Source organism: Atta colombica, unplaced genomic scaffold (assembly GCF_001594045.1).
Source record: "Atta colombica isolate Treedump-2 unplaced genomic scaffold, Acol1.0 scaffold126, whole genome shotgun sequence".
NCBI classification, from domain to species: domain Eukaryota; kingdom Metazoa; phylum Arthropoda; class Insecta; order Hymenoptera; family Formicidae; genus Atta; species Atta colombica.
The window spans coordinates 6,967,621-6,985,144 of record NW_017259213.1 but is presented as its reverse complement, the minus strand read 5'-3'; the positions used below and the strand labels follow the sequence as shown (position 1 = coordinate 6,985,144).

General features: G+C 36.6%; 1 protein-coding gene across 1 annotated transcript in view; it reads left to right on the top strand.

Annotated features, from left to right (window-relative positions):
- The window catches only part of LOC108684177, a 12,046-nt gene extending 2,501 nt beyond the window's left edge, over window positions 1-9,545 (top strand). Inside the window, exons 2-4 of the mRNA XM_018188336.1 lie at window positions 4,437-4,565; window positions 5,804-8,089; window positions 8,174-9,545. Coding sequence (XP_018043825.1) covers window positions 4,437-4,565; window positions 5,804-8,089; window positions 8,174-9,504 — 3,746 coding nt within the window. The 3' untranslated portion in view covers window positions 9,505-9,545. The remainder of the gene's footprint in view (window positions 1-4,436; window positions 4,566-5,803; window positions 8,090-8,173) is intronic.
- The last annotated feature ends 7,979 nt before the right edge of the window (window positions 9,546-17,524 follow it).

The window sequence follows — 17,524 nt, the reverse complement described above, 5'->3', positions numbered from 1 at the left end:
CACACACACACACACACACACACACACACACACACACACACACACACACACACACACACACACACACACACACACACAAGAAGCAACTTTCAATAATATCTTCAGTAATATATTGAAGGAAAAGCCAATTTTTTTTATTAGAAGTAATTATAGATGAGTGATTACGGAAATCGATTGAATGTTGCAATTTTACTAACATGAGAATTTGAAAAGAAAAGATGAACTCTTTGTATGTAACAAAAGTAAAATATTTTTTTAGAACAACATTTTTTCCCTAGGTAAACGATTATTTTATAATCGTCTTATTAATTCTAAATCGCAATTTATCTGTGAATTCGACCTGGATTCAAAATTCGATCTTTAATAACATATTGAAGGGGAAAAGCCAATTTTTTTTTTATTAGGCAAGCAATTTACAGTTGAGCAATTGCGAAAATTGCTTTACCTGAATATTGCACTTTTGTCTTGAGGATTGTCTTGAGGAATCTAACGAAGCTTTATATATATCTATATCTATAAATATTCCCTTAGTAGGGAATTAACTGCTCGCAAACAGCAGATCTCTTCAATTCCCAGATTCTCATTTAGATAATTGAAAATTAAGGCATAACCTCTTCTGTAATTGAATAAGAATATATTTTAGTAAAAATATCGTTGCTTGATTAAGCGACATTTAATTTTTACAAAAGAACTAATTACTATTTTTGTTCATTTGCATGACTTTTATCTGTTTTGTAAATTTCACCTTTTTTTATTATATGAAGAAGAATAATACAATTAAAAATAATACAATAATAAACATATAATAAACATATAATAAACGTTATTATATAATATAAAGATAATAACTTAAAATTATTATGTTAAAAATGTAAGAAATGAATACGAATTCTCTACATAAATTTAAAGCAAAATCAAAAAGCCATACAAATGTTCTTCTTGTTAAGGAAGAGAATAGTTTCATAATATTCTGCAACGAACAGTCGCGTAGCACAAAAGCTTAACACAACGTAAACCATAACGTACACTACTTTAACATTCAGAAAAACTTTTGATACGTATCACCTTGCTGATTAGAGAAGAAAAGAAAATCTAATGCAGTCCGTTATTATCATCTAACAACCGTGTAAAATATTCATTTAAAACACTCGCAACATTAATCATTTGCGGTACCAAATCATAACGGATATAAGACTGCATGTTGTCTTTCCTCTTTCCATCCCGATTTTTACGTCTATAATTTTTTCGAAAACTAGGCGCTATTCGCACTTCACTAGAAGTTTATACACTAATTTCTATTTGAACAACGGTCCACGATTTCTATTGACAATATCTGATTGTGAATTCTTTACAGAGAAATTCGTTTGGAAGAATTTTATTTACCCATTTTGTTTCGAATATTGTCAAAAATTACTCTTATTGTAGAATCAAAGTGAATTTTTTCGGCTTTAAACAAGCTTTTTTTCTATGTCTATTGCGGATGTATATAGAATTTAATACTATTTATACTTTAAATGCTCGATTTGCTGCACATGTATTAAATCTATTACTTTTTCGCTATTATTTACAATAAAATATTTTTCCTAAAATATTTCTCTGTAACGTTCAGTTTCAAAATATAGATGTATCATTGGATAGAATTCGAACGAAAATTATTGTTTGATCAAGAGAGATATACTTTCCTTTTTAAAAATCGATATCGATTATATAATCGATTATATATGTATATTTGAAAAATTATAATCTCTGTACTTTTTTATAAAACCATTCTCGTAGACGTGAAGTCACTTTTGCGAAAAGGGAATAACTTCGAAATGTAATAACGTATTATGCTCGCGTATTGTAATAAAATAATTTAAAAAAATATGTTAATTTATATGCTTTATGTTACACTTATAGCATGCATGATGAAAGTAATGATGATGCTACATATCTGAAGTTAAATCTATCAGCTTTAATGGAAAGGTGCAAATTAGAAGAATTGCATCGTTGTTCAGCTCTTTTCTCACACATAACCGAGAAACAGTCCCACGATATCCCTTCACACAGGATGCGAATATAATAATGGTATTGTTTTTCATGAGTCTAGCCACGGTTGGTAAACCATTTAAGAACATAGCAGGATTTTTATGCGCATTCTTTAGAATATCAAGAAAGCTTAAAAGGGAAAAATATCTGAATCTATAAATATTCAGAATCATTCTATTTCGATAGTTACAATATAACAGTTTTTTATAACGTTCGCTTTTTTTTTTAAACGTAGGCATCGTATCGTAAAATTTTTTTTAAAGGAGCATTCAATGTTTTTAGCATCGAAAATTCAGCAATAGTTGCTGTCTAAGAGAAAATAATTCAAATAACATTTTTATAAACATCGGTAATCCGTAGAACGCTGTCATCCGTAATTATATTAATCGATTAAAAACTCTGATCAGGATCTATAATCGCGGTCACGCAAAATGCCAATGTATATAGCTATAGAGTATAGGTTTATTCGTGTATATCAACTCACCGGAAGCGCGGCCTAGCGTAACTCCGGTACTTCCCCGGGAGATACTCGGTAAGAACACTTATATTTCTAACTAAATTTGTTTGCATTTTATGCTACGAAATAGTATGCCTAAATTTTCTAGGAGGCATATTAGACTAGGTACAGGTGTTTGGGGTTCTACAAAATCTCGAAGTTTACAACAAAAGAAGAATAAAAGATATTTAAAGTACTTTTTAGGAATTGTATTTTTACATAACTTATAGTTCCCCGCATACATTTCACACATGAGCTAAACAAATTTTCAACGTACATTAGATTCATTGAAACAACGTATTAGATTTATTGAAACGTGTCCGACACAAAAGTTCGCAATGTAAAATCTTTATTGTTCGTGTGTACTTTAAATTCGCAACAGGTTGCGATACATACGAATGTGAAGGAAAAACACATGCATCTTCTCCTAATATGACATTTTTTAATAAGTCCAAGCTTGGACTCAAATATGTGGTAAAATTATACAAAGTAAATTATATGTAAAACAGACTTTTATGTTCGGGCTTTTTCCATTAAATACATATTTTTTCTTTGACCTTATGCTCAAACAAGATTATCTTTGCTTGGCATAAAATCAAAGAAGAAATATATATTTACTGGAAAAAATCCTTTTTTAATTCTCGCAATTTTTGAAATACAACACGAAATCGCGATATTTCATGGTACAAATATTTTACATGGTTTAAATATATTACACTGCAAACTCTTTGGTAAGTCGGAAAACAAGCTTCGTTTTCTTGTGACACGGTAAGTGATATATGGTAAAACATTACGATATAGAGGAGTGCTAGAAACTGCAGAAGTTATTTCCAAGCTGTCAATCGCTCGATACACACGGTGCGACTTTGAAAGTACATTAAACATCGATGGCCATCGCTTGGTTAGACCAATAACTATTCTAATTAGGAAACTCCTTCGATTTTGATAACGTTTATATGAGAAGTTTCCCCTTTAGAAATACCACAATTCTATCGTCAAATTATTTTAAAAAGAACTCTTTTTTTTAATTAGATGAAATATTCATTTCTTTAATATAAATATTTCAATATAAAATACATGTATATCAAATATACACGTACCAAAATTAAGAAAAATTGAGTCTCATTTAAAAAAAATTAAATCTCGCCTGTAACCAGAATCCATTGTGAGAAGTAGATACAATCTGTCCGAGATTTCACATAATTTCATAACAAAAATTAAACAGTTAAAGATTGATGAACGTACAGTCTTTATATGTTTTTTTTATTTATTTGACTTTATCTATTGTCGAATTTATTTTAATTTATGATGGACTACCTGAACGATCTTTGGAGAGTGATCATCCAGATTCAAATTTTTTCTCGGTAAAGTTTTCACTCGCAACTTAAGTAATGCACGTTAATGACTGTATATTATATCAAAAAGAAAGAAAAAAAATGGCGTTCGATGAAATTTTCGGGAAATGAGAGGCAGGTGTTTCTCTACCTAGGAAGTGATCTCAATAAAATCAAAGGAAAGTACGCGATTTCTGACACACCTCATATATCTCTTCCGCGTATCTCTACCACGACGTCGTAACACACACATACCTGATAACAGATAAAGTTTCTAGCGAGGTCTTAATGAGATACTGCAGTACAAAAATGGCATTTGTATCAGACACCTCGACTTCGCTTTTCGCAGCTATCAATATGGCAGATTTGACGCACTGCGTAACAAATTCTGCAAGGATCTCATATTATCCAAAGATCGTTAGTGAGTTATAATATATAATATACGTTTCACATATCATCTTATTGTCTTGAAACCTGTAATAAACACGCGTGCTTAATGGAGTCATAATGATGCGCATAATTGCGTAAAGACGTGAGCTAAGATGTATATGAGTTCGATCTTGCCTCTTATGTTCCAGAATGCGAATCGCAAACAAAGGATCGTGGGAATGAACAGGATACGCAGGGCAGTAAGGACACAGTGCACGACGGCAATCAGAAAAATTTGCAAGAAAAACAGGATAAACAACATCGGGCATCTCATTCCGGTATATCTTTTTTTCACTTCAAATTACTTGAGTATTTTTATCGCGATTTATTTTTAGAAATACAATCTGTCCTGCAGGCATTATTTATGTTTTCGATTGCATCAAGTATCATCTATAACAGGAAAACGCTACATGTTTTCAATCTTTACTATAATCCTCTTACCCTCTTCACAACTTTCAGGCTGCCTTTTCATATTTTGCTGTAAACTACTTTAACTCATTATCTATTGATATTCATTCTTTTTTCTCTATTTGTACTCTCAGATTCGTTGCTTCTCATATATAAGTGAATATATTATATCCATCTTAAGTATTGTATTCTTTAAGCCTCAGTATTTGTTCATAATTTCTTTAATCGCCGATTACATTATTTATTCTATGAGCTCTTACATCTTTATATATCTGTATGTATTAATGTATGTATCAATGTTTATGATCTTCTTTCTATTTATATAAAGTTTTGTATCTGACTATATTTATTATCGTCTATTATTATCATTTTTATTTGTATTAATTTTAACTGTATTAATTTATCATCAATATTTTTATCATTAATAAATTTTATTATTTTTATTTATATTAATTAGATCTAGAGAGAGAGAAAATCTTTTTTTATAGCTTAGTATTTTTCTATAGCTTTTGTATTCGCATACATTCTTTATTATTATTATTATTATTATTATTATTATTATTATTATTATTATTATCATCATTGATTTTATTGTCATTTTTAATTTTATTGATTACAATAAAGATTGAGCCTTGTAAGAACAGCATCATCGTTGATCCTTCTTCTTTTGAAATGCTGCTCTCTAATATCTTATCTGTATATAACATCTTTTATCTCATGCGACTTTAATAAAGCTATTGTTATTATAGTATTATAATATTGATGTAGTTCATGTAGTAATCTTTAAAAAAATATTATGAGGCATTGTGTAAAACGGAACGCGAGTATTTCTTTACATAGATAATTCATAACTATGTAACCGATGATCATTAATTTCGAAAATGACGTAAATGAAGATGTGGAAGACGATAAGTTCGAGTAAATTAGAGGAGGTGCACGTACCTATCTAACTAATACTTTCATTGTAGCATGCAATATTCGAGATAAAAATTTTATATGGTAAAATGTTATCTCGCGCACTAAACGAAAGCGTTCGAAATTTCATTGCGCGTTCGCAGTGCATTTATTTTTCTCGTTTGATTCAAATATACGGTAACTTTGTTCCTAGATCTGCACCATCGTTATCTCGTGGAAACAATAACGATGACGACTGTTACGGAGCGACGCATCGTGCGGGAAATTAGCGAGGAAGAGCGGAAGGATTGCTTCGGGCGATCCGATATGGATAAAGATAAAAGCGTTTGCGATGCCCCAAAGGATAACGGTTTTAATCCGGCGCTTTGTCCCGGGACAGGCGGCTCGTCGATCATTCACGAGAACGCGGCGCAGTTCACCACACGGTGTAACGATTCGGACGTCACAGAGGATCGTGAATGTAATGCAAACGCCAAAAATTCAACGGGCAACGATAAAAGAGTTGCGACGACGATGGAAGTGGAACGCATCAGCGATCAAACGACAACGGGCGAACAGTCGCGCGAGCAGGATGCGAAAGAGATGTCCCTTGTTTTCAAACTGGGCAACGTGTCCCTCGCTAGTAACAGCTTAAAGCCAAATTCCGCGGTGAGACAACTCTTTCCCAACCCAAAGTTCATCTCGCCACCGCCGGTACCGGCTAACAAAGTGAACTCGACCAGCTCGGAACACTCTCAGGATGAAGCGCAGAAGTTTCTGATTACCGCCGAGAGTCTGCGGCTGTTCGATGCGGTTAAAAAGTCGACGGTCCCTGGTGGCTCCTACGAATCGCCAGAATGCGAGTCCAGCTCGATCAAAAGATCTATCGAGCGGAACACTCTGCGGCGTAGTCTGATCGGCAAGTACAACACGGTAACGCGTAAGAAGAATCTGCGACCAAAAAATCTGTCGCTGGAGGAGCGAATCAGGCAGCTCACGTGCGTCGATCAGGACGATGAGAACCTGGACACGACCGACAGCTCTGACAACACGAATTCCGCGAGCGATCCCAAGTACGATGGAGATCTCTCGATACGAACATCGCCTTTGGGTGAGGAACGGCCTATGTGCGAGTCGCTGCCGGCGAGTGTAGCCTCGACGGAAACCACTGCCATTTTACCAACGATGGTGTCGACGAGATCAAACTCCTTGACGGCGGCGACGATGACTACGGCAGCTGCGGCGGCGGCAGCGATGGCAACGACGGCGAGCACGTTCACGAACACGCATGGGCATAATTCGATGGGAATGCCGATGTTGGTGACGGACAATCCACCAAATCAGTCTACCTACAGGAAGATCACGGATCTATTCGCGCATAAGAAAAACATTCAATCGAATCTACCAGATCTCGGGATAGGCCCAGGTGGAAGAAATCTTCTCGCCAAAGAATGCCAATCCAAAAATCCGTTGACAAAAATGAACTCGGATGTACGAAGGCAATTACTAGCGAGTCTGGCACCGTTATCCTGTGTCACAGTCAACAGTTCTGATAATCAGGACGATTATTACCGAAATGACTCCAGGATGTTGGCATCCTCGAACCGTGAATCGATAAGCTATAACTCGGACTCGTCGTACAGTTTAGAAGACATAGAGGCAGCTCTGAATGGCGATGATAGGAAGTATGCTGGTCAACCGGATGTGACGAGATGTACGCCGATAGGCAGTAGGCCCGACATCGGCGATAACACCGCTGACGAGTTGCTCGCGTTCGTTGAGCAGGACAAGTCGAGGATGGAACGAATAAAACGCCGCTATAACGAACCAGAAGATCGTTACACATTCATTAATGGCTATCATTCCGAGGACAAGGCCGTAAATACATCTGAGAATTATGACGGTAAGAGCATTAAGAATCATGATAGCAAGGACGCGCATGCAGACAATGAAGAGGATGAGGAAGATGACGAACTCAACGATTATGGGTTCAATCGACGACCATCGGTAACGGGTATCAAAACGCAATACGAGGCTACCAACGAAGCTATTCATCGAGCACGAGCGGCTTGCGCCGGTGCAGCTAACAATGATGCGAGATCTGGCTCGATATGGCCGATGTATTGCGATGTAAATGGCGACAAGATCGATGCAAAGTCTCTGTTGACCGCTGACGGAGTGGACGAGGTGATTCCCATACCTACAGACACGTACGCAACGATGGGGAGCTTCGAGCGGGATACAAACACGATCAATCGCATAAACACAATGCAGAAGCAAATCGATGACATATATCAGACTATTGCCGAGAGCACGGCGGTAACAGCGAATATCCAGGGTATTTCTGAGCACACGACTTATCTGGAGAACGCGATACCACGGCAATTCGTCAGAACTCCGTCCAGCGACGGCGCCGCGCACCTGTATGCCGAGCACAGAAATGGTCATCACTACTTTCAAGAACAACAGTTGTCGAGCACACGCATGCTACGTATCGCGGGTGGTGGTGGTGGTGGTGGTGGTGGTGGTGGTGGTGGTGGTGGTGGTGGTGGTGGAGGAGGTGGTGGTGGTGGCAGCGGCGGAGGAACCAGCGGTGGCGATGATATCGCGGGTGCAATATACACCAACACTCTGTCGAAGATGCAACGTCGCAACCCACCGGTGACGATCGCGAACTATCACTGCAACGTGATGCCCGGCGGTACCGTGCCTGCTGTCAGTACCAAGTGCTATCGCACCATGTACTTTGTGCCATACAGTGGCATGTCGGATCCCACGTATCAGAACATACAACGTATCCTGCCGCCGCATTCTTCTCCGAACTACGCCAGCCACATCGAGCGTTATCCGTATCCTCGTTTAAACAAGACCAATCAGCAACAGGCGTTGTATTACAATACGAATCGTTCCGCGACGTCACATTCCAATTTAAATACATCACCACCCATCCCGCCTCCCCCTCCGCCACCGCCACCACTCGTATCCGCCTCCAACCCGAATTCTATGCCATTGCAGAGTGCCCAGCAGGCCTTACATCTACACATACATCCTCACCAAACTGAAGACTTCCGCTCGTCCAACATCGCATTCTCTCCTGTGCCTCACTCGACGGTACATCCCATGCAATTTCACCATCATCAACATCAGCATCAACATCAGCATCAGCATCATCACGGCGAAATAGCGTCGTACCGCGTGCCCATGGCGACGCAGCAATCACCATCCTCGTACACGGTGATCGCGCCCTCGAGATGTATTCCAGCGAGTAACCAGGACGGCTATCCATTGTATCCGGCTCACCTGGCACGCGGCGCCGCTACTGCTGGTACCACCGCGACTGCCGTCGCCGTCGCCGCGGACGTGCAAACGCAAACGATTTCCATCGCGGCCGCTTCATCGTTTTCATCATCGTCATCCTCGTCGTCTTCCTCCTCATCGTCCTCGTCATCGTCTTCAGCATCGGCGTCCGCCCTATCGTCTTCGTCCTCATCCATATCGGCCGCTGCCACCACTTCCCTAAAATGCACCGGGATCATAACTAATAGCAACAAGAACTGCGAATCGGTTCTGGGTACGCCTTACGGTAGTAATGCACAGTCCGTATCAGGGAACATCACTCCACTCGCGTGCCCGGCGTCATCATCGTCAGCTGCGACTGTGACAGCCGTCGCCGGGTCTTCGGCGACGGTAATGCAATTACCACGCATCATTAACACGTGCGCAGTAACGGAACGCGGAGTTCCCGAAGGTGCCGCCAGCATGCCCGTCCGAGACTTCTCACAATCGGCTCTTGGTCCGGCGAACTCGACATCACACGTCCTGCTGATGTCCAACTCTTACGTCGATCCCAACACCAGTCTCATGTCCGCTCCGGCTAATACTCCAAACACGGTATACTACGCCATGAATGTCTGAAGAGATCACGAGTAATTTATAATTGCGAAAAATGTTCGAAACACGCCTGAAAAGTCTTGCCTGAATATAAAACGTCTTTACGATGTCTTATGGATATTGTCCGAGAAGTATTAACTCGTAATTTCGCTGACGAGTTATTTTAATGCGATTCGTAAACAACAAAGGCATACAGTAGAGAATTCATCGTCTTTTCTACCAGTGACTGCACACATGACAGAAATTACTCGTTGTCATTTTAAGACAGCAACATTTCTTGAGGAATGATAACTAAAAAGGGATTAAGATGCAGTTCTATCTAAATTCTTTTTCAATTCGAAATCTCCTTCTTCGTTTTTCTATTTTTCTTTTATTTTTTATCTATCCATCTATCCATTTCAATGTTGCAATACCTTTCGACGGCTGATTTTGGCCAAGAAAATCATATCCAAAGAATCTGTTTCCTTCGATTGATAGACGTATGAGAAATGAATTTTTAAAGAGATGACGAGACTGACGAGAAACGTCTCTGTGTGGGTACCGAAATTTTAAACGTTCTTCAGACACGGAAACACACGCATTGCGAACTTTTCACCAATATATATATAGATAGATAGATCAAGAATAGAGTAAAAACGTATATATGTGTACATGTTGTGCTAGATTTATATTTATATTAAATATTCGACATTATTTTCTTTACTAACGTATGCGATATCCATACGTTTTATCGCGGTATAATAACATTAGTTGAAATTATATCACTTTACACAGTTCGTTATCACAATATTGTAATACTGTACAAACTTTCTATGATATCATCGCGTAGATCTGTGGTTCTAGATTTGTTTCTATCTACAACTTTGTAGATATCGTGACAAAAATATCGATAGTACTTTGTGTTAGATACTATCATCATATTTATAATCTGGCGAAGTTGTTAATTAATTTTCAGTTTTTAGCGACGAGACTTTGTAAATCACGATTGTTCTAGCCGCCTTAAATTGCATTGTACAGGACGACAAAGTGGGAAAAGATTTTGTCACGAGGAAATATGTCGTAAAAATTCTCTTCCGTAGAGACATGGCTGCCACGTATTTATATTTCACAAAATTTTTCCAGAAAGGAGAAACCACGTCTCCCATTTTACTGTGTATTTTGTAGTAAAATTGCTTCGAATTTTTCTTCTTAAATGGAGAACGCTGTTCGTGAATGTCACTTATACGCTTCATGCCAAATTAAGACGTATCGATGCCTCTAGTCAGTATAAAATTAATTTACGATAAGAGATAGACGCAAACGCCAAAAATAAAAAAAAAAGGAAGGCTGCGATCCCTTACAATTAGTAGTTAATTTCTTAGCGCGTCATTTTTTGATTGACAGGCCGCCGCGCCGGGAATCCCTGGATCGTGTAACGGGGAATACCCTGTGGGTCCGTTAGACGCGCGTTAATCGAAACCAAAATTAACGTAGCGTATCTGTTTACCGGTATGTAGAGAAGCGACGATGTTTAACAATAACGAAATTTCTTAAGAACAAGTATTATGTACGCACAGGGAGTAAGTACAAAATGCTCTACGATACTAGAAGACAAAGGTATTTGTTACGACGCGCTCATCCTTCAGTCACACATTTATACACGCATTTACACACACACACATTAAGACGTACCAGTTTCATCGTTGAAAGTACAACCATCATTTCATGAATATTATCTCATAGTTCGCATTCATAGATCATCTTATTCTATCGAAGACTTGATGGTATGCAGTATGAATAGACAATATAGGGACATACGAATCTACCCCTTTTTTTAGCATAGCAACTTTCGCCGTTGATCGCTTCACTTTCGAAGCCCGTACCCCCAAATACATACGAGTAGTCCCTTTAAGATGAGATCGAAGAATAATTGCACGGCCTATTACAATTTACTCAGCGGAAAACGAAATAGATACTTATTTATTTTCTTCGTGCCAAATCGTTGCAATGACTCGCGGTGTAGCAAAGTACATGTCGCAAGTACATGTTTTAAGCGATTGAGATACTATAAGGGACAAGTTACGAGAGAGATGTTAAACGCGTCTGACAGTCAATTACGGCGAACTTATGATCTTGATAGGAATTAAAAAAGAAACCAAGTGGAACGTTTTTATCACACCGAAAGGATGAGACGGATGCGATTCGATAACAATTTCCATTTAGTAGATGTTAATCGATCGTAACGATGCGACAAACGTTGGGAGGTGTCACTCTTCGACTTGTTATTCTCCCGCGAGAGTGTTAATACATGTATTGTTCAAATGATAACTCTACATAATAGGCTACTTATCACGATGATACGTGAAGCATTAAAAACGGCGTATATCGTGAATATAGAAATTATATTATTATTTATAAACACAGTTGATATATATTATATATATTGTATATTATATTATTTATATTTATATATGCGTAAAAGATATAACGATTAGGTTCGATTCTGTTATAGTGTTACTTAATACAACCGAGAGTTCTCGCATAATGCGGAATTCAATTGGAAAGTGATATGCGAAACTGATTCGCGATTTTGTTGATATAGGGCTTAGCATACATACGAAAAGCTCCCTTTTGTCGATGAATTCTATGCGTTTCATTAAATTCACGGATACAGAAAATAACTCTGACCTTTTCGCGAGAAAAGGTTGAGTAGATATATGAAGTAACTCCAGTCTACATCACACATTGGCGGCATATATAAATAAATTATGGTAGGTGTATATATTCTGCGTAAAACAAATGTTGCGTGTCGACAATATAATATGAATCGTTGTATTGGTATGACCTGTTTATTTAATTAACATACTTCATTTTTAGCAATCTTATCGCGACGCGCAAAATGTATGCATCGTGCGATATCCATTCATTTATCGTATGTCTTGTGTCTACGTTTTATGGGAACTCAATTTGTGACGTATCAATCACAGGGTATACTTGCATAATGTGATTATAATGTGTTTAACATATTTATACCAAAGTTACGTTATAACAAAAATTAATTATATCATTGTTGCAATTATTTTGATATTGTTTCATATTCGAAAACGGTTGAGAAAAACTCAATTATGATTTTAATTTTACTATTAGACCATTATCTTTTAGATCCGTAGAGACATTTAATTTTCTTATTATTAGAATGTTAATGCTCCTGATATTTTTATACCACGTATTATAATACTACTTTTAGAGAGTGGTAATCAATATTATAAGTATAGTTATGGAAAAACGGGTCACGAGTTCTATTCCAAAGGATAATTTTATAAAGAAGTATCCTCTGTGAATAGAGAGGCTCCGCGGTATTATTGTGTTAACTTACTAAAATTATAATATTTTTGTTATGATACTATCACTTTCTGTCTTTTTCATATTTTTTATTTTCCCTGTTTCTGCTTTCCATCTTGCAACTTTCTTATCTTATTGGAGATGATTCATGAAATCTCCATGTAGAATCAATTCTAACTGGTTCGATTGCTCTTAATACGTGTCCTTTATCTTGGTTATTGATTTTACAGTGAAAAAAAATTAGAACGAACTTATACAAGTTCATACAAGCCAAGTGTATATATAGTATTAGTAATAGAGAATATTCCCCGGATTACCTTCTGAGTAATTTTTTGAAGTGAATCTTCGTGCCCGAAAGACGCGAAGGATATATCTCCTGGGACACACTAAACTCATTCACCTTCTACGTCTCGTACATTTAATCTGTCAAATCTTTCGACTGGAAACACTATTATCCGTCGAGTAATCAAGAGATACTTCTCGTCGCAAATTTTTACTTCTCGCTAATGATTTTGTAACCAAAGATTTGCTTGCTGCGAATTTGCTTTCGTTCAAATGTAATAGTAACATCTTATCATAAATTTTATTACTTGTTATGTAAGAAATACGATATTGGTAAAGTTATTCTTGTTTTAATAGGTGAAGATAATAATTTGTAGATCTCTTACTTAATGTTAAAGAGTTTCTAAGAAACTTTATTTGTAAAAACAATTTTTATTATTTATATATTTTTTGTTGACCTTTTCATACACAACATATGTGTGTGTGTGTGTGTGTGTGTGTGTGTGTGTGTGTGTGTGTGTGTGTGTGTGTGTGTGTGTGTATTCTGTGACATTTTATCGAGACATAAGATCTACCATAAATGAATGCCCGTCTGCACATTGTAAAAACATAATACATTTCATACATGGGGTGATTCTCTTGAGACCATCTGTTCCTCATAAAAATAAACTTTATCAAAGTTCTGATTATAAACGAATACCATGGGTAGTTCGCGACATAGGGAGTAACTTAACGTACGTGCATGTAATATTCAACGAGAGTACTTAAATGTACAGATTTTCGATTTCGAAAGATATTTGTAACAACCGCATATATGTATTTCAAGTATTTGCGCGACTCTCATTCGAAAGCGAATGCAAGCATACGCAAAGCGATGTAATAGCGAATCGAGCAGTACTATATAAGTCATGTACCATTTAGGCTATTCGGATAATAATTGTTGTACTTCTTATTGAATTAGACAATTGCACTTTAACGCAGGATATATACTTTGTCCAACACTCGACGATCTTCGTTCTTTGCATAAGGAATGCATTACGGAACTCCGCAACTGTTGAAGTCGTGCAGTTACGAGGGAATAATTTAGGGATCGCATTTCGGCGTCCCCAGTGCGAAAACGTGATGCATTTACATTCATCCCTTACAGAAATTTAATTTAATACTGAAAATTACTTGTTTTGAACAATAATATTTTAATATTCAAAATAAATAATTAATCATTACTTTCCATTATGAAATTTCTGTAAGGGATGTTAGAGACGTGAATTATATAATCAAGGAGGACACGTGGAATTAATTTAAAGAAAAAATCAGAGAGAATCTTTGATTTTCTTTTTTTTTTTTTACATCAAGCGCTAATCGAACATCTCGGAAGTTTGATCGACTTCGCAAAATAAAAAGCAGAAAAAAAATTAATGAAAAATTAATCACGCGCTTTGATGTTGAGATCAAGAAAGTTACAAAAAGTTGAATCGATCGATTTGCCTTCCGAGAAGTTCAGTTGTAATTGCGAACGCGCGGAAGAACTCGAATCTGTGAAAATCGAGGTGTTTTCCTCACAAAGTATGTAATTAAACATTTATTACATTTTTCTTAGCGCACTCACAAGAAATATGCACGTCCACTCATTCATTCACTCATTCACTCTTATATAGCGTACAAGATAGATCTATTAATGTCTTATTATCGTGATCGATCGATAAAATTCTGTGCGAGATATGCGTATTTATATTATGACTCCACCTCATGTACTCGTGTAAAAGACCCTGTCGATTATTATAGTCGTAGTATCGACAATGTTAGCGGCTACTTTGTATCGAGTGCTCTTAACGGTCTAATATCGATGGCACTTAACACGTGGCTCCGATAAGCCCGTCGTATTATGTGTATTTTCGAAAGAAAAAAGTCTAGGGAAATGCACATATACGATGCGAAAGAATTTGATGTCTTGCGCGTATTGGAACGCGGAAGATTAAAAAATATCTAATGTAATAAAAGCGACGCGGACCGTTAAGGGTTAGCGTTTTGTATAAGATGAATGTATGTGAGCCCATTGAATAATCCACCCCCCTAAAGACGAAATTTTTCATCGTGTCTTTCGCGTCGCTTATAAGAAAGCACGTTATATTGGGATACTTTGCGACTCCGCAATATATACAAGAGAAGCAATAGGACAAGTGCCAAAAGTTTCATCTGGAAAGCACATCCGGAACACGCACTATTAATTCAAACAGTCTACAAATCACTGTGACATTAAAACGACGTCAAAATGGTTTCAAAAAATCCAAGAGACATACCAAGTCAATTAGAGAAAGACAAAATAATTTCATTCTTAACGTCAATAAACAGTCAAATTTTGTAACAAAAAAATCATCATTTTAATTTTCATGACGTTAAAATGAAGTCATTTTGATTTTTTATTGACTTTTATGTTCTTTCAGAATAATTATTAAAAGTCATCTTGCAATCAATCACAATTCATTTTAAAATTATTTTAACGTTACGTGACTTGTTCTGTTTGAGAGCTGTTAGCTGGCCATACAGGCATTTCTGTAATTAATTTAAAAGAAGAAAGGAGATGAAAGAAAGGAAAAACGTATGACAGCGAGATGGTATTAGAATTTACAGTTGGTTGGCAAGGCACGTATATAATTAAATTAGAAGTCGTATCGTAAATTATGATATTGCAAATTTTTTCTCGCAAACGATAATTGCGCGCGGGAGATGTGTGAAGTATTTGAAAAATTGTGAGAATCGGATTTTCTATTTGTGCTAGAAAATTCTGGAACTCGGTAATGCAAAAAGGAAACATAGTTGAACTATTCGTGAAGGCATATATAGGATGTTCGCTCGAATTATCCTGCTTGTTGAGCACGTTCGTTAACCCTTTAACGCTGGAACTTTTAAATTTTATAATTTACTTGGAGAAGACTAGAATTTTTTTTCTTAGTACTTATACTTATAATATTAAATTAATTATTTATACTTCGTTAAGTTACTTATCTATAAAGTAGACAAATAATGAAATTAAAATTAAAACCGTTTTTAAAATGTTAGAAAACAAGTTCTCGAAGTGATCTTATAGACGCTCGTGACGTTAAAGGGTTAGAAACATTTTCTCCTCGTCACTCGATGCATCTTCTTACATCTTTTAACGTCTCATCCATCCTATTTAATTTCCGTCTCACATTTACGCGAGCGGAACGTATTTAGGATTTGACGTAAGACTTCTACATTTAGAGTCTAAATTCTAGACTGATTAGTGACCTGTATAATCGCGAACATTTAAAATGTGTGGGCATATTATTCTGCAATATTACGTAAAAGTGTAATAAAATAAATGACAACCCGTCAATCGGAAGGATATGACGCAGGAATTAAATAACTCTTAACTCTAAAAGGATTGGCATGTTTCTGTACCTATATCAGCAGCCTTTCTAAATAAATTATTCTCGCAATGGAGACGAGGATAATTATCAAGATATCGGAAGTGCAATAGACACGAAAAATAAATATAAAATGGAATTATCGATTGATATTCAAAATTGCAACCGTTAAAGTGATCTTTTTAGTGTTAGAAAATTTTTATCAGAGATTCTTACACGAGAAATGTAATAACCACGGCATGTAAGTTGCATAGATCACATAATATGCATGATGTTATTACATCGACCATGGCCAAATATCTTGATGATACATACCAAAGAGGATAACAAAGTCACGGAAATGAATAAAGGCTGAATACAGACGGGAAGATTTATTTTCGAAATCTCCAGAATAATTTAGACCACGTGAACGAATATCCCAGAGCATATTCTATTCGCAATGATAAAAAAAAGGAGATAACGAAAAATGATATCAAAAGCAAAATGCGACAAAGTACGATGTTTGTGAGAGGCAAGGCGGAGCAAATACGAGCGAACTCGCGAAGCGATGATTTTGGTAGCAAGCATATTTCCAATGTGTCAAAAGTACTTGATTATTTAATCATAATAAAAAAAAAAGTAAGGAGTAGAATGCGGAAAAATAAGCGTCCGATCGTACCATCAAGCTGTTTAGTCTTCTGCGCACCCCATTTGTAATGTATGAAGGTAATCACGCAAACGCGCTACGCCATGAATATTAAATGGGCGAACATAGAAAATAATATTAGACGGCAGAGTATCTTAGCTGATGTACTGCGTTAAGAAGAGAGAAAACGAGAAAAAGAAAAAAAAAACAGACGTGTAAAAGACAGTACGGAGTGATAGATTACGTCGGTGCACGCGAATATAAATGATGTTCTTTCATTTAAATTCAGGACACACCCACGGCAACCAATGAGATACCCACGGCAAGGAAAATTTTACATGTATATTAACTCTCAGATGATAATACTAATAATAACATACTTATACATAAGAAAATGTATATATATAAATAAAACTGCAGCCCTATATAT